This window comes from Crotalus tigris, unplaced genomic scaffold, assembly GCF_016545835.1.
Source record: "Crotalus tigris isolate CLP2741 ecotype Arizona unplaced genomic scaffold, ASM1654583v1 scf7180000024433.1590703, whole genome shotgun sequence".
NCBI classification, from domain to species: Eukaryota; Metazoa; Chordata; class Lepidosauria; order Squamata; family Viperidae; genus Crotalus; species Crotalus tigris.
Window position 1 is genome coordinate 1,293,981 of NW_024100600.1, and position 23,402 is coordinate 1,317,382.

The window sequence follows — 23,402 nt, forward strand, 5'->3', positions numbered from 1 at the left end:
ATTTAGCATAACATTATTTCACCCAAAAGACAACAACAAAACAACGCAGGACTTTAAAGGATGCCTGTTTTTCATCTAGAAGTCAACACAATTTAAAAATAGACTAAAGGAATAATGTAATGCTTATCTAAGTACTTAACTGTAATACATGCTTCATCTTCATTGTCTTGTGCTTAAGGTAATTTATAGTGTAATTCTCTTTGTTTTTGCAATAACCTTATAAAGTAGAGACAGTGATGGCTCTCAGTGAGCCTAATGGCTGAATGGAGTTTAATTTGTAGGGTCCTAGATTGGTACTTAGACCATCTTGGTCAGTTGCTAGAATTGATATAGCAAACTAAATAATGCACAAAATGATAAATATGGTTTAGACTGCAAATTTATTTTGTGGCATTGATTTGGTTCTTATTATAGAAGGAAGGTTGCAAGTCAAAGATGTGGCAGGAAACCAGAAAAATAAATGGTAGTGGTGAAAATTTATTCATCTTGGCTGTTGCAATAGATATAAAACTATTGTCTTTCCTCATTTGCATTGCATCTATTATCATTTATAACTTATAATCATGGCAGCCATATGGATTTAAAAAATCCTTGTGCAATAACATTTTTATAGGAATGTACAATTTATTGAGTGGCCTGCTGCATTCAATAATTACTGGAAAACATAATGATAAAATATTCTTGTTTTAGACCAGGCATGTCAAACTGCCGGCCTGCAGGCTGGATGCATCATGTCGAAGTCTCGCCCACCCCATTGCTGGCAATGGGGAAAAAGTCGTGCAACGTCGCACAACATCACATGACATTGTGAGTTTGACATGCCTGTTTTAGACGATTGAAGTTTAATTTGGCAATTTATATCAATAATTGATCCCTGATTCATTTACTCATAACTGTAGCTTTCATATTTTTAAAAGATAAATATGAAAACCAAATACAGAAGCATTCCTGTCTAACCAAGAGAAATAGTATTGATGGACTTTCTGAAGTAGACTGTGTTTACTACCAAACAGACTATAAACTGAGAAACACTTTAGTAATAGAAAATCTATTTATAGTCATCTCTACTGAGAATTTGGCAAGGACTTCCTGAGTATGGGCATTATTGGAGAACAGAAAGAGGCTTGGACAGGATCTGAATGCTTCGGCATTAGGCATATGCACCTGGTGGTTTGCCCTAGCAAGGTAGAACCATGATTAGAGAGTCTCTCGATCTTCTTAATCCCCCCCCTCACTTGCTCCAGAGACATGAGAGAGATTTAGCATGGCCCTTAGCAGGTGGGTAGCCTAGCTGACCTTCACTGATAATCGAAGGCCCAAATAAAAAAGGTTGCATTTCTCTGCTGATTGTATACGAGACCACAAGGACACTTCAGGGCTTCAGTCTGGGAAGTTGAGAAAAAGAAGGCAGTCTGGGAGAAGGCAGTAGAAAACTTGCCAATTAGCAATGAAAATTTATAAAGTCACCATAAACTGAGCTCAACTCAAAAGCGAGTTTGTTTGTTTATATGCCGTTCATCTAATGGTGTGTTTTTTATATGAAAGAAGGCTAGCAGTAGATCATGATTAGAATATGGTTGATTCTTAGTTTACTTTCTCTTCTGCCAAGATTCTAATGCCTGCTTTTAAAACCATCCTTGCTTTCCATTTTTCAATCAGCAGCACTTGGAGTTCAGACTATTTGCCACTAGTTTAATTGAGAAATAGCAAATAAGTACTATAAACACTTAAGCAAATAGAATTGTTCGCATAATTCCAGGATTGGAAATTAGGAGTTCTCACAAATCAGGAATGCAAGGGAGTAAGTGTTCCAGTTTGATTATTAGAAATGAAAGAATTGATTTACTCTTACATATATTAGATAGAAAGCCTGATAATATTAGCAATTATTAGAACTGGGGAATGATATTTAATGTGTCTTGTCTACCCTTAAATACCCTTAAATTTACCAGGCTTGTCCAAGCTGCTTTTCTACTGCTGCATATACCTTTCATACTGGAACAGTATAACAGAATTCAGAAGAGTTTATTTTTGTTGAGTGTTTGGACCATTCTTGGTTAAACTAAGGCACACAATTATGTATTCACAGTAAACAGTATCTTTGACAAGTAAATTTTCAAACAAAGAACACTGTAATTAAGAAATCAACATCAGGGTTCTGTTCTTGGACCATAGCTGGCACATAACTGGTTCTGAGGAATAACTGATATGTAGTAGAAATAGAAAGGCCATCGAACCACCTGTCCCATTTCTTCCCTTCAGAAGCTCGAAGTTAGTCTCTTCCACATTTTCCCCACCATTATATGCTTCATTGTACATATAAATTAATTTGATCTTCCATGACTGAGAGGGAATTTCAACCTTGGTCTCAAGTATCTTAAAGACAGCACTATTCACCTTTGGCATTGCTGATCATTTCTTCATGTTTTGAGTAGTTTTTTTTTAATTGCAAGTGATTGCATTCATGGTATCTTTTTAAAAAAATGTTTTATTGATTTTTTAACATAATCACCTTAATATTTGGTAAACTATGTTGTCTGGGGTTATATTTAAAAACAATAACAATTAGTTTCTATAATTCTATAGTCCACATAATACCTTTCATGGTATCTTTTTTTTAGTACTGTAGGCCACGTGTGCCTAATAGAAACAAAAGAGATCAGTGAAAAAAGAAGAATTAATTTCTTGCCAAATATTTGGTCCTTACTCAAGCAGATGGATTTATTTTAAATCCTTCAAGCAAATGAAAATTGGAAATGCTGGGTGGAAAAATGCAATCAAGGAATAAAGGGTTGCTCTGTCTTTCAAGTCTGACAATAGTGGGCATCCGTATCAGCAAAGGTTGGAAATCAGGTAATAATAGAACTTCAGTGGTTTTGTTTTGAAACTTTGGTATTCTTATAATGAGGCCCTGCCTTTTTGAAGTTCTGTCTACACAGGATATCAAATGTTGCACTATTTTAATTCAACTATCTGGAAGTAGATGAGCTTAATTCATCAAGGAACAGTAGGAAAAGATGCTAGGTTACATCTAGAATGTCGTCCCTCCTCCGCTGCCTTATTCCTGGTTGCTGCAATCCTTTCAAAGGTTAATATGCAACCGGTATGTTTTCCTGTAATTTTTCCAAACATGAAGCACCACAACAGAAAAAAAGAATATTGATTTGCTAATTGACAGAATAAATATTCTCTAATAATTGCTTCTGAGTTTAATTAAGTCAGCAAGTTGGGGGAAGGCCTTTCTTATACTAGTCTTAAAAGGAATAGTTATTGTCCAGCAGAAGCTTATAAATATTGGCTTGGCTCACTAACAGCATTCTTTGTGATTGTCACCAATCCTCTTTTCTCTTGTGTCCTCAGTCATACACAGTGGACTTTGGAAAAAGGCAGGATCATCTTTCATTTATGCAGGGCTTTAAGAAGATAAGATTAAAAGCCAGCCCTGCTGCCGTTCAGTTTGTTTCTTGCTTGGAAATCATCATGGAAGTAGAACATAAAAACAGAATTTAATGCACCCATCCCAAGGAGCTGCTGAATGCATTTATGGATTCTTGTTGCTCAACCTGTGGTTCAGGATCCATCTAGTGATCAGAGTAGAATTGAGATTTACATGAGTATCTCTGTATATTGCTTAAAAGAATATAAAGTATAAAGTGGATCTAGGACAAAATGTTGAAGTGTGAAACTTTTTTATGTGGGATTGCTAACATTCATATTTAGTTGAAACTTTTTCTGATATGACTTAAAGTGGGATAATTATGATACTAATCTGATCTGTCAAGTGGAAAAATGGATTTTATGAGAAATGTTGCATTCTTCCCTTCAGTTTTATTTTCCAAATGGTATAATGTATTAATTTGAAGTACTGCTATTCAGAATATCGCAGGCCTTTTTAAAAAGAAAATTCAGTTATTAATTTACTATTTGAGGATCCAAGTTTCAGAATGATTTAAGCCAATTCTTTTTCCCCCCCACTGTATGTGGCTTAAAATACATGTTAAATTTCTCAAAGACTTCACTCTACCAAGCTACCCAAACTGAAAAAGGTTGAACAGTTCTAGGCCTTATGTGGTTGTGTCATGGGACTGTGACACTGAAAGAAACAAGGAAAATGTTTCCGCCAGGAAACAATGTTTTGGGTCCTATGGTAGTGATTGTTTCATTTTTCTATCTAAAGAGTAATCTTTCATCTTGTACAAAGTAGGTGAGGTGAAGGAGGATCCCTCCTGCAGACGTTGCTGTTCAGTGGCTGAGCTTAATTCTCTGTCCTTGGTCGGCATGCAGGGCACCAGCCCACATTTTTTCCCATATACTGAAGTCTTGTACAAGGGTTTATTTAATAATATTACATGGAGAAAGTAAGTAAGGCTAAACTGAATGCCCGTTGTTCATTTTGATTTGAACCACAAATTAACTCAAGGCTTTGCTTCTGAGTCAGACTCAAAAAACTACTGGCTTTTCTATTTGAGAGAGAACCTAGAAAGTAATCCATGCACATGCAAAGTGTTTTGGCCTCAGTGAAGTGTAGGAACCTAATAACAACAGTGATGGTTGTTATATTAAATTATTGGTTAATTTTTTAAAACTGAGAATAGGACAGATTGATGGGATAAATTAAAATAGCCCTGTATGATCATACTAATGATGTAATTAAACAAAGCTCATTAAAATAGGTAGAACATTATACTATATACACAAATGTTAAGAAATATCCTAAATGCTCGTTTAAATGGGATCAAAATGATAATGCACATTTCCTAAATCAGATTTTTTTTTTGTGCAACAGGAAATTGGTTGTAGATTAGTACACATATTGAGAGAACTTTTCATGAAAATCAGATTGTAGAAAACAGAATATGACAGAATTCTTTCCCATAAACTTCTATTTTTCTGCCACAAAGCATAATTAGCTCTCTAATATTGGGGAGTAAATATTTAAATAAATGAAAGATTGAATCAAAGGTATTTGTAATACTTTTAACTGTTGGACAGCATTTTTTGCTTTTATTTGTGATGCAAAAATATGTATCTTTGTTCTTCTATAGGCTTAAAATATGCATGTCTGTTAACAATTCTGGCTTTATATATGGGAGACTAATGATCTCTGACATTGCCTTTATTTATGTTTTGTTATTAAATAGTAGTGAGGATTTTCTTTGGATCATAAATGCCTCTATTTCTTGTTTGCAGAATCAGTCTATGATCTCCTCCCTAAGGAGCTGCAGCTACCACCTTCCAGAGAACTCTCAATAGCATCCATGAGTCAAACAAGTGGGGGAGAAGTGGGTTCGCCCCCCCCAGGCATAGTGGCTGCTGGTAAGTACTTCCTTTGGCTTAGATTAAGATTTTAATACCTATGAATATTGTTGAACACATGAGCAGTGCTGGAAAAGTTTGCAGATATATATATATATATATATAAGAAGCAGCACTGGAGATGTTATTGCCCACTATATCTTCTGCTTCAATTCTTGCATGTATTTTTAAAAATGTGATAATTGCTAAATTATAATTGAGATGGAGTGTTAAATATACCTCCATTTTTGTTAGAGAAGAATTACAGAGAATCAAAGTACTAGCTTTAATTAAATCATATTCCTTATAATTTGAACATTTAGTTATTTCGGAAGTATATGAAGGGACATCAGCTAAATAGAATTTAAAATTACCATAAATTAAAATAAGCTGAGAAATAATTTGAAAGAGTCTCCTAATTAATGTAGGTTTTAAAGTCTTTTCTCCTATTTTTGTCTTTATTTTATATTATATGAGAGACTGTTGGAGGGAGTTACCTGGTGTAAGGCTGTCTTGGATAGTTTTTATCTTGGAATCATATATATTTGGAGTAGACTCTTTTTCATAGTTCTATTCCAGATTCTCTCCACAAAGCTGTTGCCAGGATTTGGAAACAGGCTGCTTGATTTTTGAAAGGATAAGAGTTGAGCCAGGGTAAACACTTTGCAGCACTGCTCACTATTAATGTATTTGATTTTTTTTCCTCATGAAATCTGTGGATTTAAGTGTAGATCAGGAAAACTAGTCATTAAATTCAAAGAAAATTTCAGCTCAAAAAGTCCTGAAGCATACTTTCCTTTGATCTATAAAGCTAATTAGTTAAAGAGAAAAACAGCTGCAAGAACTTTGGAAAATGCTAGCATTTTAAACCCACAGATCTTTAATGTTTTTCATGTTTGAGCTCATCTTCAAGCATTTGAAAAATTGGCTTAGGAGAACTAGTTGTCTGTTACTTGTCAGCTTTGGTTGTCTGAGTCAGTCCAATTCCTTTCAAAAACTGAACATGTGAGTTTGTTCTAAAAAAAACTAATATACAGTGGTAGATTCTCTTGTGTTACTCCACACATTGAACAACAATCTTTCTAAAGACATGTAGTAGCAGAGTAGAACATAGTTGTGTGTGTAATAGAGACATTTTTCAGTATTTGGCAACTATTTCCAGATAGTTGGCAGACAAGCAATGTTATTCAGTATATATTGGTTAAATTATTTGACTAAGTGGTAGCTTGTATTTAATACCTTTATTATGCTCCCTAAAATATGGGATTTAGTAGTAATAATCATGGTCTGCTTTTTAAAGAAAGATAATATATTTATATAGCAGGGTTAAACGTAGGAAGGTTTAATTCCAAATGTTTTATGCAGTGGAAAATTAACTTGCCCACAAGGCTGGCTTGAAAATTGCAACTTTGTCCTGCAAAGAAGAATGAGTACAGATGATAAAGGATGAAAACTGGAGAATAAGAGAAATCTCCTATGATGCATACCAAGACTTTTTTTAAAAAAAGTGGGGAGAGTAACAATCATTTAAAACCAAAAAATAAACTGTACCTTGTGTGTGATAGGAGCCGGACCAGTAAAGCATATCTTTAAACATTCAACTAACATTTGAATACTGTCTATACTAATGACAGTTGTCTTTACATTCATTTTGGTTACATACAGAGGCCTCCATTCTGAATCAGTTTTACTGGTGTCATTGACAGATGAAGCAGTGATGGCTGATGAGAACTATTTTCTTTATTTAAGACTTAGCTTCTTTTGTTCTCTGCTTCCCTAGTCATAAGGTGAGCCAATATCTGGTGGCCCCAAATCTCTTTCATTGCTTTAAAATCAGGGGTTCTGGAACACATTAACTGGTTACATAAAAAATCTGCATCAGTAAACTTCTGATTTCTTGAGGAACAGGATTGGCTGAGCTCAGGCATGAGGCCCTGCAAGAACAGACTGCTAGTTCTGCTACTATTGATTGGCTTTTAATTTGCAAATCCATCTAAACCAGTTTAAAGCTAAGACATGGAAATTAATCTGTCAAGAGCACATTTAATTGTTTTAGCATAAGAGGAATGCTTCATGTTCATCATTCCAGATGTAAGGTGGCTCCTTTATCAACAATCAACTATCAGTTGACAGCTGTCTTTACATGTTAAGCTCTAAAGAGATGCCTCTGTCTCAAAGCCAGAGATCCATCAGTAACCGTAAAGGAGCATACATTGATATTGGATGCACTACACGATATGGGACCAGTGTGAAACTAGAGAATGATCCCTGCTCTGCATCTCTGAGAAACAGAAGGAGAAGAGGAGGAACCCGTGTTAGTTTATGCCTAAAGGCCAGGAGGAAATGCTTGGATATCATGGGGCAGCCACGGCCCTGGCCAGTTCTTCTCCTGTCACTTTGCCAGCGAATGTGTGAAGAACTGGCGCACCAGTTCAGATTCTAGTATGTATAAAAATAATCTAAATAAATCTCTACTGGCTAATCAAAATATATGAAAGAAATGTAAAACAGGAATATTCCCTGACTAACCTGAAAAAAAAATCATTCTTGAGTCAATAAAGAGATAGGTGGCTGGAGTATTCATTAAATAAAGGGAAGATCCATCACTCTGGGTTGAAGATGCAAGATGGGCTTCCTGATAAACTCCTCAAAAATTGTGATAGCATAGATTCTGTTTTCTAGGCTGCTTTTCAGTTCTTATATTAAATGCAAATTAAAAAGTAGATGTCTTTGAGTTAATTTTGATTCAGGAAGATTCCATGGACACATCTAGATAGTTTATCTGATGTGAACATGAAAGAAATTGCAATCTTGGATTGTTTTAACTTCTCAGTTTAACTTGCAACTCTGATGTTTTCTGGCATCTTCTATCTAAATATTAACCAGGCTTAGCTTTGCTTACTTTTGAGCTCAAGTGGTCAGAGTGGAGCCATTGAAATCACAATGATTTATTTGTTACATTTATTTGCCGCCTATCTCGTCATGAGGCTGCTCTAGGTGGGGGAATATCATGTAGTTTATGTTTGCTTCAATCCCATGGATTTTACCCCTTAAACTCTAAACAAGCCTAAACCAGGATGCAATATAGTATTCTGCTTCTTCTTAGCATAGGCCAGGTTAGCATGTCTGTGACAAGAAGTACGTGGGTATAATTGTAATTTTTAAAAACATTTGCCCAAAGTTGCTGGGGTTGTGCATTTATTTAATAATAAAAATTGAATTGAAGTATTTTTTACATAGATGCCAAGTAATATCCCGAATGAGTTCTGCAAATTTCTCATTCTAACAGTGTTTCAAAAATTGGAAAAACACGGTTTGAAAGAGGAGAAAGTAAGTGAATCGCTTGATGGTGAGATAGGTGGTATATTAATTAAATGATGAATAAATAGAAAAGTAAAAGATCAAGCACAACTTCCTCTAAGTGATTTGATTTGTGTTGGAAATAAGAGTTCATGATGGGTAAAGAGATATCAGGCCTGCTCCTCTCCCCAATGCCTGATGAGTAAAACCAGTTGCCAGGGCTCATGACACGCAGGGGCTCTTCCTGGAGAGGGTTAGAGAAAGGGGTTCTGTCCCTCAGGAATGATTTCCCCCAGCTCCTGAACTAAACATTTTTGTTGCTATAGGAGCTGATATTTGGATAAATATTAGCTGTCGGGCTGCACTGGATTGAGTAGCAGTTGCATTGTTTTACTAATGCTTACAATAAGTATGCTAAAGTTAAAGCTGCCTTTACAAACATCTGAAAAATGGGGGGGGGGATAAGTGTTTCTGTTCCTGAGGTAAAATTCAGTAAAATAAGAATAGCACGGGGTGGGGGGATTCGGGGGGGGGGGGGAGAAGGCAAGTACTTGCCCTCTTAATATCCGTAAGGCATAATGGCAGCTTCCCAGAGCTCTGCATCAGACAGGGCTGAATACTAGTCTGCTGGTTGACTGCATCTAATTATCATTTTTGATTGTCAGACTTTCTAGTCTGAATTGATGAACATGAACATCCAGTTAAAGTTGCAGGTAAGAAATAACAACTTGTGCATCTGTCAGTACAAATATTATTCTGTGTGTCAAAACAGATTGGATTCTGATTTGATTTTTAAAATGCTGTTACGGCATGTAAATGTAATGGGAAATTTTAAACTATTTGGGCTATAATATAAGTGACCAATCTATTCTGAATCTGCATTGAATGTTTAAAGTCAATGGGGTTGCTTTTTGCTATTGCTGGGATGCTAGTTGTTTTCTCTATTAATCCCCTTAACTTGCATTCTAGCTCCGCCATTCAGAGACAGGCATCGGTGGTGGGTTGTGTGCTCTCAGTAGTGAAGACAGATAGTACCAGAGACCCTTAACCCATCCAATCTCACCCAGGGTGTCTAGGTCGGTCTTGTTTCAGACTTCTTCATCAGTCTCTCTCCTTTCCTTTTTATTTTGTTTTATAAATAGTGGATTGCCTTAAGTTAACCTCTAACAAAGCTTTTTACATTGTATCCATAAATGAAACTGGAGAAGATTAGTAAGCCAAAGTTGGCATGAAGGTATGGAAGCAGATTTGCAGCCACTTTGTCTGTGACTTTGACAATACAAGGTCTGGTGTCCCTCTGCCTTTACTTCAGAACTTCTAACTTTTTCTTTACTGACTCTGGAAAGTCCACTTGCCCAGTAATGGGGAAGAATTGTAGCCATCAAAAATAAATAAATCAAGATTCCTAAAGGTTACTTGTATGAGGGATTACTTTTGGAATGAATCTGCCCTAACCCCTGTTTTAGGGGATGCTCGCATTTTCTCTTCGGTCTCCTGAACAGTGAAGAGTATGTGGCAAATGTCTGCAGTGCTTCATTCATTGGCTGCTTGTGCACTTATTATTTTGCATGGGAATGCTCAGAAGGACACCTGAGACACTGGCCCTGCCATCCTTCTACTCTGGGAAAAAGCAGTTACAATATTGCTAGGCTTGTGCTTAGCTTCTTGAAAAACCTTGTGCCTCTGAAGGCCTCCCTCTCAGAGTGCCCTGAACACTCTCAAAGAATGAAATGCTAATGCAGTAAACAAATACTTTAGCTTTGCCTAAAGATAGCCATTTTTTTCTGTGCCTACCAAAGAGCCTATGAAGGAGAGAAGATTTTTATAAACGTAAGACTTCCAAGAGGGAAGAAGACTATTTCACTTTATCTAGCAACTTGAGCAGCAGTTGCATATTTGATCAGGCCAGCTTCTCTGCTTCTGATTCTTGTGCTCTTAAGATCTCAGTCTCATTGCTATAAAAATGCACTGGGCATTTTTGGAAGGCGGTGAGTGTATCTGTGGACAAGGCTCAATACTGTTTGGAAGTCGTTCTGGTTCTATAATTGTAACCCAGAACAGGGAAGATGCTTTTTGTATGGTACTATGCTGTTTTAGAGGCAAAATAATAATCTGAACAATGCTACTAAAATTGCAGACGTTTACTGTGCCTTTTTAAACTATATGGTTGTTTCAATTACAGAATGGATAGTGTGAGAGTACCAAAATCTTTCAGTAGGATAATTGGAGGACTTAATTATAAAAAGTTAACCATCTTATTGCCACATCATGGTGATGCTCATAAAAATATTTGGCACATGATTATAATTGTAAAAAAGGGTTATCTTTGTTGATACGTAATCTCACATTTCACAGAATGCATAAAATTAGCCTGTCCAGCTTCAGTTTTATTAATAATGCAGTTTTGATCCTAGAAATTAATATGTCCTAGAAATAATACTAAACATTGGAGTGTCCTGTATACACCTGTATTTTAATAGTGTGAAATGAGATTTCTAATAACCTCTTTCCCAGATCCAGACAGTTTTTGGTCATAATTCTTCATGAATGTCAGTTTTGAAGAGACATTTTGACTGTCCTGATTTGGGATTAATTTGTTTTTGAAGCTACTTCAGCCTCAACTGATCAATCAAGGTTTTGCTATTACATATTAAACATGAATTCACATAACATCCTATATTTCTGCCATATGAAAAGTGAGCATTCATTCTTTGCTGGGGTATGTCCAGTACCTTAAAATGAAGTCTCCGTGCAAACCTCAAACACAGTAGTACAATGCCAGTCCTGGGTTACGCTCTTTTCTGCTTAGTCCCTATACAGGTAGTCCTCGACTTACAGCCACAGTTGGGACTGGAACACATCTATTGTTCAGCAATGTAGTCATTGTGTGAGTCATCCTGATTTTGCAACCTTTTTTGCATTAAGTGAATCTGGCTTCCCCCATTGAGTTTGCTTAAAACCTTGAAAGGTTTCAAATAGCGATTATGGCTCCGGGACTTTGCAACTCCTATAAATGCATGCCAATTGCCAAGCAGCCAAATTTTGATCATGTGACCGCAGAGATGCTGCAATAATTGTAAGTGCAAGGACCGGTCATAAGTCACTTCTTCAGAGCTTTTGTAACTTCAGATGGTCATTACACAAATGGTTATAAGCTGAGGACTATTTGCATCTTGTAATTACTGTGCTTAATTGAAGCAACTAAACTTGCTCATTTTTTAAAGCTTTGAAAGCCTCTAATTTATATCTTGACCCAGTTTATTATGAAAATCAAGCAGTATGTTTTATTTGCCCTGATCTACCCAAATTGTAACCTGAAGCACAGGGCTAACAAAATTTTACAAAAGCAAAGCTGGCTCTCTTGATTTCCTTTGTGTATAAGCAAAGTCATTTTTTTTCCTTTTCAAATATCATGTAAAATAATATTTTGGAGGAGTTACTATTTATTTGTAAATATGCTTCTCACTTTGTGTTAATATTGTTTAATAAAATCTAATAATCATTGCGTTTCTTGGAAAGATTTTTATTTTCACGTGAATTCCCTCTGCAGGAGATTAATCTGGCATAATAGTGCCAGTGTGAATTTGGGTGATTGTGCTAATTCCCTTTTTAAGTAGGGAAATGGGTCATTCTTTTCCAGAGGTGGCAGTCTTTATCTCACTTAACCCACAGATAAAAATGGATGCTAAGCTAACAGACTGGTCAAAACGCCCCAGTCAGTGTTTTGAACAGTTTACATCAGAGATGAGTTGGTTTTCCTACTTACTCTTATCTTATGTAAAAAATCAAAGATTATCACATTTTGCATGGGTTTTACAACTTGTAGAAAGTATTGTTTATGCCAATGTAAGTTTACAGCATTCTTTTTGCATATATTTTATAATTCACATAGAATATCTAATCAAAGCAAGCTGCATAGCTGAGTGAGTGAATATTTAAAATATACATTGGCTCTGTTTTAACAAAGATCACTTTAGAAATGTCAATTTAACTCAAAAGTGGCTGCAAATCAGCAATTATAGTCACTGAAACAAATTTTTAATTTTTTTTAAGGAAAGCACTGCATTAATGCATGATATAAAAGGATTTTTTATAATTAAAATGCAGTTTTGAATGACTGAATTTATCAATTTCAACCACTGCATTTGTTGAGGCACAAGCTAGAAAATGGAACTGGTATCAATCAGTGCTCTAGATTATTTCAGCAATTGTCTGGCAATGGAATGAGGAATTCTGAGGAAATACCTCACAGATAAAGGTTCCTCTGAATTATAGCTAAAGTAGAAGATTGATTACGATTCATTCTTATTTTTGATGATGTACTAGTATTTTCACTTAGCCCAAACTAACCACAAAGATAGATAGCCAAGGTAATTATTTTCTGAATGATTTTCTTTTTAAAAAAGATTGTAATACTTTAAAATAATCACACTGAAAGCTGAGTATACGCACCACACTTATTCCATTTGAGGCCAGTGGCTCATAAAAAAGTATTCTTTTGCATTAAGAAAAATATTGCCCTAGAGAAAATACTGCTGTGAAATTCAATGCTTCTGCAATTTATTTCATTTTGTGAGACAAGTTCACATCCCAAGTTAAGCTTTGTTTTGGGTCTTGATTTCACAGCATTCTGGAGCATCTCCAGAGATGTTCCAGAACCCGTTTAACTTCAGCAATTATCTTGGCTGTGGTAGGGAGCTCTGCCTACCCCTCTCTCCCCCCAAAAGCACTGGGTCTTTCACCTGAGGGAGCCGACCTCAGCTTCTCTCATCTTGCTTTTCAGGACCAAGGCATCCTCCAAGTTAAAACCTTAGCCGCTGCTTTTTGGGGGGGGGGGGAATTCATAAATGACAGTTGGTACCAGTTCCATTTGTTGCTGTTCAGTTATTTTATATTTCATTTCTCATTTGATAATTGATATCTGGAATAATCAGTAGCTCTATTCTCATTTTTTTCTCATATTTTTATTCCAGGATTTGCCTCTGAAGCAGGGAGTGTCTGCATTAAAAATGACCTGTAGTTCTCTGCTTCATAGGTTAGAAACTTATTTTAATATTCATGGCTAAGCACAGTCCCAGGTTTTTGAACATTTCAGATGCTGAGCAATTGGCAATAATGTGGCCTAAAATGCACATTCCTGGGGGTTTCTATCATTTTTGATAAAATGGCTTAAATTCATAGTCCAGATGAGGCAATGAAAGCACCTTTGTTTGCTTGCAACCATTTTGTGACTTACAGATTTTCTGAAAAGTCTGATTGCTACTATGCATTAAAATGAGAAATATAATTTGGCTATCTTTTCTGAATACTTAACGTGTTGCTTAAGCCTTATATTACTTGAAGCACTTAAATTCCAAAACAAGCCAAATTCTAAAATATTAATTTGGGGAAAGAATCGGTTCACCAAATCACGCTACTTCAAAGGGACTGCTATAGCCAGCAGAGTTGGGATTAGGGACCCTGTATTGACTTGTGGATTATACACCACAGATGCTTCTTCAGCTCCCTCTTCCTCCGTGGGCGGTGCTTGCAGCTCCTTTACCACCACTTCCGGCCCCACCATTTACTCTACCTCAGTCACTGACAGCAAAGCTATGCAAGTGGAGGGCTGCTCCTCAGCCATGGGGGTAAGTAACTGTGGGGTAAGTGACAAGCAGTTAACCAATAACACAGTCCAGCAGCCACCACAGTCCACCCCGAAGAGACACACAGTTCTGTACATCTCACCACCACCAGAGGATTTGCTGGACAACAGCCAGATGTCTTGCCAGGATGAGGGGTGCGGATTGGAGTCTGAGCAGAGCTGCAGTATGTGGATGGAAGACTCCCCCTCTAACTTCAGTAACATGAGTACCAGTTCCTACAATGATAATACTGAGGTGCCACGTAAATCTCGTAAACGAAATCCAAAGCAGAGGCCAGGGATCAAACCACGAGATTGTGAAGAATCGACCATGGACATCTTTGATGCTGACAGTGCCAAAGCGCCTCATTATGTCCTTTCTCAACTCGGCACGGAGAGCAAAAGCAACTTGAAAGCAGGAAATGGGTTGGTATCTGCCTTTATGTTCTATCAACATATGTTAAAGCAGACAAAGTAAAAATATAACCTTGATTTTTCTCTAGAGTTCAGCTCATATTTTCACTGAGAAGGATGGGAGAGCTGATATTTTGAATCACATTTAATAGTTTCTTATGCTAAATGTTTTTGGCCAGTTTAGCATCATTGAACAGGAACAGTTGTCAGCTTTTCCTTGTGGAACATGATTAGTGTGTGGGAAGTTTTTCAGTAAGAAACAGTTTAAAACAGAGTCCTTAAAGTTGGAATCAGCTCCTGCATATTTTCTGCAACAGAGATAATTGTGGGGACTTAAGTCCGTACTTCACTTGCTTCTGTTTCACTCTCTGCCTCAATTAAAGACAGCTGATGTTGACCTTTCATATTCTTTCTAAAATGTTAAGATGAACCAAATTTGTGTTTGTGTCATCTCAGTTCTGTAATTGATCTTTCAGAAATAAATCTCTATCCTGTTTTGCTCTGTGCTTCTCAGTTGTGTGTATGTGTATGCGTAAATGTTGCCTGCAGCCTGCTTGGGTGGTGGTTTCTCATCTCTTCATTTAATTGGATCTCGATTTAGAAACTCTGGTTTGCATCCCACTTCATCAGTGGAAAGTTCACATGTGTATTATGGCAGGGAATTGTTGATTTTCTACCCAATGGTAGTCGTCGCCTTCCTTTGGAATCCAGAGGATCACAAGATCCTCAGTGTTGGCCATGGGCAAGATGAGGTGCATTTGCCTGAGAAATCAGTGACCCCTGTTGTAGCCTATTGCATTGCGTAGAAGTCTAAGTGACACTTGTAAAGAATTCTGTTTTTCCTGGGAACAGGCAGCACCCTGGGGCGCCATTTTGTTTGGTACTTCATGTCGGCCAATAAACATGGAAAGCTCTGTTTATAATTTATGTGTATTCAGGAATCTAGCTTGTTCAGTTCTTTGCAAGCCAGTGTTACATGCTTAGGTCAAATCATGGCTTCTTGCTCTGAATTTTAACAAGGTGGACAAGCATAGATTTGCATTTAAGAAGAGGGAAGCCATTGGCTGTATGGTCAGGGCTTGTTATCTGTGCCGGTGGCAAGAGGAGCAGTTGGGTCATGATGTTGTATATGGTTCCTCCTACATCAGAATTTTTACCACTCTGGCTTACTGCATGCGAATGTGGACACAAAGTCATGCAGAGAAATCTTTTGAGTTTCTTGCCTCCTTCTTTGAAGGACTTCTCTTGTTTCTTACAGAAAAGTCTATTTCATGTTGTCCTTGAGTTACAAAATATTGAATTATGGGGAAAAAGGATTTGCCGTGTAAAGGAAACGCCATCTTGCTTTGCCTTCCCTGTTGTCTGGTTCCATACTTGAAATACCACTTGGAAGAGATAGATCATAAGAGACTTTCCAGAGTGAGGTTTGCTACTAAACAGCTTTCCAGGATATGATTGTGGAGGCCTTATTATACAATGTGGCCCATAGTCTTATATGACCTGTTCTCCTCACACAAAATTTATAAAAGCCCTGCAAGGACAACATTAAAGTGAAAACTGCTGGTTCTGCAGATATCCACATTATCAAAAGTCTTTTTCAGAGTATATTAAAAGAGGCCATTAGAAGGGATGATTCTTCAAAAAAATAAGTTCATATTCTGAAAATTAACACTATAGTCCTCTGAATATCAACTTAGAAATCAGCCCATTGAATTGATGCTGTTCACTATTTTTGTAGAATAAATACAAGGAGTCAGTGTTGTGGATTTTTTTTTCAGAACTGAATGCACTTCAGCTGCTAAATAACTACTAAAATATAGTACTGGGTTAATTAAAACAAAATGCCTTCCTATCATAGAGATTCAGAGGCTGCGTTATACTATTTTAAGTTGTGCAACACTTCCGTATTTGAAAGGAGAAATGTGGTTGGGCATGCACTAATCTCTTTAAATGTGCCTTTCCCCAGGACTGCACTCTGGTGTGCACACTCCGAATCACGGGTGTCACTCGGGTTCAAAGTGTTGCACAGCCCTGGTGTTTTCCAAGAACCCCTTGCCTAGGGGAATTAGGAATCGGTGCTTTTTTCAAGGGTTATTTAATGAGTTTTGTGGTCAAGCAGCAGAATGAATCCTGGTATCCTGTAGTGCATATGAAATCTCTGATAAATGAAACCTAATTGGGGAGGGGGGCTGATTCGTTACTGATTGAAGAGATGGGGATGATAAGCTGTTCATAATCATGATCAATTTATCAATGTAATTATCTCAGAAGGCAAAAATGTGCAATACAATTCTGTAGAGCAGATTCTGGAGCCCTAATGCTGAGCTTCAGAGAATGCTCCTTTCATGCACATTTGGGGTTCTGTTGTGTGTCAGAGTTCCTACTTCAGAGGACAGGTCCCCGAACCCTGGCTGGGGCCATCAAGAGGTTGGCGTCTGCAGCAGAGGGGCTGTTTGCACAACAAGGCCTTCCGGAGGTCAGATTTTGAATTATGCAGAGTTCTCTAAAGAAGGATAGCGGGAATTTATTTGTTACCCACTTCTAAAGCAATAAAAGCCAATGGAAAAAGTGGTGCCTATATCCTGTAGGCTGCTCTTATATATTTGCATATATTTTCATAAAATGGGAAAGTTTGTTGTTTTCAAAATGCAATTATTGTCTAAACCACTTTTGAAATTAGAACCCTGTGCAACTGCTACTATGTAGCCTGTAGTAAACATTGAATATATTTGTTGAGCATTCTTATTGGACACAATATAAGTTTTATTCATAAGTGCCCAAACAAAATAAGGCAGAATTTTGAGTTTAAAAATATTGCATGCTATGCTTGAAACCTGGAAGTTGACTTGTAAAACATAATTTACTTCATAATACATATATTGTTCATGAAAGACTAGCTAGGAGGCTTAACAGCAACACATTGCACACATGTTTGTAACATATCTCACCCAGTACTGGTTGTCTTTGGAACAGAAATAGAAACATCAGTTTCTTGTATTTTAGATGCCTGATAGACCAAAGGTATCAGGCAGAAAAGAATAATAAAATGAGATGCTGGGATCCTACTCTAATTTAATGAAACTTTGCACAAAAAGCCAGCTTAGATTTTCAGGCCTGGTAGGATGCTTAGAGAAAAAAAGGCAGGGGACCAAATGGTATAAAATAAACCACTATCATCCACTTGGTCTAGAAGGGTCCTGCACAATCTATGGCCCACTTACAGGCTAGCAATTACTGTAACTGTGTTCCTGAACTTGAAGCTAGAAGTGTCGTGATAAAACATTTCTGCACTCAGGTGGCTGGTATACCTGGACCCGAAACCTAGTTGAGAGAAGCTTTTTCTTCATTTTTACTGTCCCAGAAATTCGGGAAATAACGGGTCAGACCTGTTTGTGACATCCAAAGTCAGGCTGAATAGTTATTTTCATGGGTTCCTCTAGGGCAGTGGTTCTCAACCTTTTTAATGCCGTGACTCCCAACGGTCATAAGTCGAGGACTACTCAACCGGTCGTAAGTCGAGGACTACTCAACTGGTGCAGCACTGTTTGCAGAATGGGACTTTTGGCGGGCTCAGCAGGGCAGAGACAGCCTGGACAATTCCTATTGGCTTTTGAAGCCAATAGAATTAGACTCTATTCAAGAGAGTCTATTCTATTGGCTTTCAAAAGCCAATAGAATAAAAGGGAATAGCACAGCTAAGGAAAAGGGGGGAAAAATGGCGGACTGTGTTGTTTGGTGACCCCCCTGAAATGGTCGTTCGACCCCAAATGGGGTCCCGACCCACAGGTGGAGAACCACTGCTCTAGGGTTTATTCAAACAGGTTTTATTTATGGAACTCCCCTTGTGGTGTAATCATTTTGCATTTATTTATTTCTTCCCATAGGGAGACAGGGCAGAGGCTCTAAAGCAAATAAACCACTCTGATCTGTTGCCATATTGCCTTTGCAGACTTGAACTCCTGCACAATCAGGAGCAAAGCAAGCCTGAAGCTTCATTCTAGATAATACAGAAATGCAGCATTTCACTTTGAATGCATGGGAACTAATTGCTATTTTGACTCATTTACTTCTGAAAAGTCTTATTTATGTTGCCAGTAGAAAAACAGACATGTGATCAGTCTTCAAATAGCTCTGGAGAGGTACATCAAATATAGTTTTTTTCAGCCTGGTGGCATGAACTCTTTCCATTAATATATTTGTTGTCAAGGAAAGAAAGAAATAATTGCAATCCAGCTTACTTAAATACCACAATGTCAGTTTCTCTCATTTTAAAATACATGGAAAATGCCATGTGAATGGGTCGACCTGATATATTAAAAAAATTCAGCAGCCTAAACGTCTACAGCCTAGATAGCTGTGTCACACAGTCAGTGCAGTGCTGAAATTAATTATATTTTAATCTAACAACATTGGTTTGAAAAATTATTTAAACATATACTTACCTGAAATATATAGCAATAGGGCCTAGGAAGCCTTTGGTCTAGAGATGGTAAGGATTTGTTTTAACCAGGTGACATTTGTGAACATATGCTAGGTAAAATGTTCTAGGAACTGGCATTTCACACAAGGTGGTGAATTCAGGCAGATTGTTTAAATTGCTTATGGTTAAAATATAACTATAAATTTTGTCCTCTACTTACTAGTTAAAATACAGGTTTTTAGGTTTCTGGCTATATTTTAATTAAATGACACAATTTTTGTGAAAGGGAAAAAGAGAAATGGTGCAGGTCTGCATGTATGTCTCTGTCTTCTGGTTTCCTGGCCACTTTGCTTGTTTGGAAGGAAAGCTTTTGGTAACCTGTGTACTAATCTGCTTTAACACCTCAGAACCTCTGAAGTCCCCAAGGCGACTGGAGGGAAGAAGTGCCCTATGTTATGTGGTCAGTACCTGAGTAAAAGTGAAGGCAAAGAGCTGAAGATCCTGGTACAGCCGGAGACTCAACACAGAGCTCGCTACCTCACTGAGGGCAGCCGAGGCTCAGTGAAAGACAGAACCCAGCAGGGATTCCCCACCATCAAGGTATGCCAGAAGGGGAGTGAGGGGCTAGAAGGCCTGGGGGGGGGGGGTGCTCTTCTTCCTGGCCTTACTGAGTTCCTGAGAGCAGGCTAGTCAGATTTCTCAGGATGAAAGATGTTACTAGAACTTAGGTAGACAGCCCTCCAATCCTCAGGTTTGTGGTTACGTTGTTGTTCCAGGCAAAGGAATGGATGTTTCTTGGTTTAAGACAGGGAAGCCTTTCTAGCTGGATGGAAGGTGTGTAAATATAGAGCAGGGGCTACTCTTGGCTCTTCCGGTTTAAATGACTGCACAGAGCACCCATCTGTGTGGCCTGTCCTGAATGAAAGAGGGTTACTGTTGCTGATTTTTCACTTCAGTCTCCTAGAGAAATTGCAAACATGGATGAAAAAAAATATGTGATGTCCCTTAATTGGTTCCACATATTCGTTGACTTTGCACAAACAATAGAGCAGAAAGTGCAGTGGCCCTCTGGAGCAACTGACTGAAAAATAGACACTTAAACAAGTTAGTTGTCTAGTAGTTTTTTCTCTGCAAAATGAAGATGTGTTTCATTTAATTACAAGCTAATATTTAGATCCCCTGGATATATGCACAGTTTCTAAAGAATAATGTTAAATACTTGTGGTTTCTGACTTCATCATAAGCACTTTTCTACAAGAGAGTATATAATATATAAAAAGTCGACCCTGTCCAAAACAGACTTTTGAAAGTGCTTCCTTTTCAGAAAGAACATTTATATATATATATGATCAAAATATGAATACAATAAAATCAACTTGAGGGCTTGATAGAATATAACTAAAAATATCAAGATGTTTACAATCCAAAGAATTCATCTGTTCTGCTCAGTAGTACCAGCCAGTGCTCGGTATTCAAAAAATGTTTGTGCTTGCATTGTTGGCAGATTAATAGTGCTTCACATGGTCCATTAAATCTTGATTTGTGTTTCCAGCTGGAAGGTCACAATGATCCTGTGACGTTACAGATATTTGTGGGTAATGACTCTGGCCGGGTGAAGCCCCATGGATTCTATCAGGCCTGCAGGGTCACAGGGCGGAACACCACACCCTGCAAAGAGGTGGACATCGAGGGCACCACGGTCATCGAAGTGGGCCTGGATCCGAGTAATAGCATGACCCTGGCGTGAGTCCTTTTTCATTGCCCTGCTGTTGCTTTTGTTTCCCTTGTTAGACTTCTATCCTGCCTCATCTCTGGGAACAGTTTCCGGGTGAAGAATGTCTTCATGAGAGCAAATCTGACATTGGGATTTTTATTTATTTACTAATAAGATTTATTAAGCCACCCAACACAAACAGTATGACTCTGGGTGGTGTTAAATCCATTTTTGGCTAAAACTAAATTTATTTGTAATACAGTGGAGTATGGAGGTTCTTTGGGAGGATTTCTCTGCCCTCTCAGGCTGCCATGTGAATCAGAAGGAAAGCATCTGGTCTCTCATAGTCAACCTGCAGTCGCTTCCTTGCTTCCTGGTTGTGATTAATAGCTTTCCACTTTATCAGCAAAAGTGAACAACTCTTTTGATTATTATTATTATTATACACACACACACACACACACACACACACACAGGCGCTCTGGGCAATCTATTTGTATTCTGATTGCTCTTGACAAAAATGCCTTCCCATGATCTCTTCTGAAATTACTTGAACTTCACAGAGCAGTCTGTCTGTCCCTGCTTTTCCATACAAGCCTTTCATTCAGGGCCTCTCTGAACCTAACAGAACGGGATAGGCAAACTTAGTGCTGGCTCTGAAAATAGCCACTCTTTTGAAGTCCTTCATCGAGCTTCACATTCCCATAGTGGTTGTCACCTAGAACAGTGATTCTTAACCTGGGCGATATTGCCCCCCAGGGGGCGATTTCATTTTTCAGGGGGGCAATGGAACGAAAAGGGGCGACATGGGGGCGAAGGAACGAAAAGGGGGCGATATGGGGGCAATGGAGCGAGAAGTTTTGGGGACACTTTTGAGACTTTCATACAGTGAATGGCTGTATATCTGTCGTACAAAAACATCAGATCGCTCGCTCTTAGTGGATTGAATTGTGTTTTCAAATGTTCCTCCAGCTAGCTTCAGTACAGAATGCCGTACATATGTGAATGTGCATCTTCATGTGCGTTGTGCAGCAGCCTCTACCCATACAATGGTGCGCTATTGGCCAGAATATGGGAGATATGGGAAAAAGACTGGAAATAAATAAATTATTTGCATCGATATGTCCTGATGACAATTTGAAAGAAAACAAAAAAAGCATTTGCATAAATTGAAGAATTATTTCCTATGTTGTGATTGAGAGGTTATGTTGGGGGAGGGGGGCGATTGACAACTTCCTCATTGGCTCAAGGGGGCGATTCGTTCAAAAAGGTTAAGAACCACTGACCTAGAACACCGCAAGTTCATGTTTGTAAATTGGTCCTGTTTGACATCTTATACTGAGTTTATTTATTTATTTATGAGACTTATATACCGCTTTAAGTGCAAGCACTCTCTAAGCGGTGTACACCAGTAAGCAATGTATATATATATATATACATTGCCCCCAACAATCTGGGTCCTCATTTTACCTACCCCGGAAGGATGGAAGGCTGAGTCAACCTTGAGCCGGTGAGATTTGAACCGCTGACCTGCTGAACACAGTCAGCTAAAGTGGCCTGCAGTACTGCACCCTAACTGCTGCGCCACCTCAGCTTTGTTTTCCCAGAGATGATGAAGGAGCTTTTAGCTGGGCCCTAAATTCTCCTTCATTTGGGAAATTTAAAACTTGCTTGAGGAAAGCCTGTTTTCCTATGCTGTAGTGTATTTATTTACAAATTGTTCATTCTCACAAGAGGGAGAAGCAAAGTAGTTTCAAAATGGTGATTGGTTGGTCCATTGATGAGCATTCATCCAGTTGACAAAATTCCACACAGTGAAAATAGATCTGTACCCTGAAGTGAATCAGTAATGCCATTTCTGTTTCCTTGTTTTGGAATATTGTCCCTGTCAGAATCCAATTATATTTCATCTTTAATTATCAAATATTGAATTGAATTATCAAATATTGAACCTTGAATGGGAGAGCTTGGACCCCAAGTCCTGTCTAGCACGCCTGCAACCACTTCTTCTTAATAAAGGATTCCTGTTGGAAGAATTATTCCAAGAGTTCTGTCTTCTTAAGATGTAAAGTGGGGTGGGTCCTTACATTAGACAGGACTTGCAAAATTAATCCACCTGGAAGGGAGACCCTTGCCGGGGGATTTTGCAAAAATTTACCATGTCAGACAATGGAGCAAAAGAGGGGGAAAACTCCCTGGAAAGAGAGCCGCTGACCAAATTGGAACCTCGTCAGATGTTGGGATCCGAGAGGTCAGATTCCTCAGGAAAAGAAGTGGTGGAGACACGGGACCACAAGCCTCGCTGGTCAATGGGCGTTGGAAAGAAAAGTGAGTGGGGAAAGGAATCAAGAAAGGTGACCCTGAGACGGGGGACCAAGCAACCAGAATGGAAGCAGGAGATGGAGAAATCCCTGCACGCAAGTGAAGAGGGAGGAAGCTGGGCACCGTACTCAGACTGGATCCTAGAGAAAGCTATTGACCTGATGAAGAGAACTCTCAGCTCCCTAGGAGAGGAGAATCCTGAGCCCTACGGCCGCCCCAGCTCCTGGAGCCGCAAAGGGAGAGACACCGAGGGGGACGTGGAACCTGCAACCCCGGGGACATCTACTGATCCAGTAGCCCCCACCCCCTACCGG

At 38.3% G+C, this 23,402-nt stretch overlaps 1 protein-coding gene across 21 annotated transcripts in view; it reads left to right on the top strand.

Moving 5' to 3' along the window:
* NFAT5 (nuclear factor of activated T cells 5) overlaps positions 1-23,402 on the top strand; it is a 53,910-nt gene that overhangs the window by 12,815 nt on the left and 17,693 nt on the right. For 8 of the 21 annotated variants that reach the window (XM_039330909.1, XM_039330907.1, XM_039330910.1 and 5 more), the window contains exons 2-5: positions 5,191-5,316; positions 14,086-14,644; positions 19,460-19,652; positions 20,605-20,795. In XM_039330909.1, coding sequence (XP_039186843.1) covers positions 5,191-5,316; positions 14,086-14,644; positions 19,460-19,652; positions 20,605-20,795 — 1,069 coding nt within the window. Of the gene's footprint in view, positions 1-5,189; positions 5,317-5,344; positions 7,738-9,260; positions 13,631-14,085; positions 14,645-19,459; positions 19,653-20,604; positions 20,796-23,402 lie in introns of those variants that run through there. The other 13 variants (XM_039330916.1, XM_039330923.1, XM_039330917.1 and 10 more) reach the window with 13 other exon arrangements.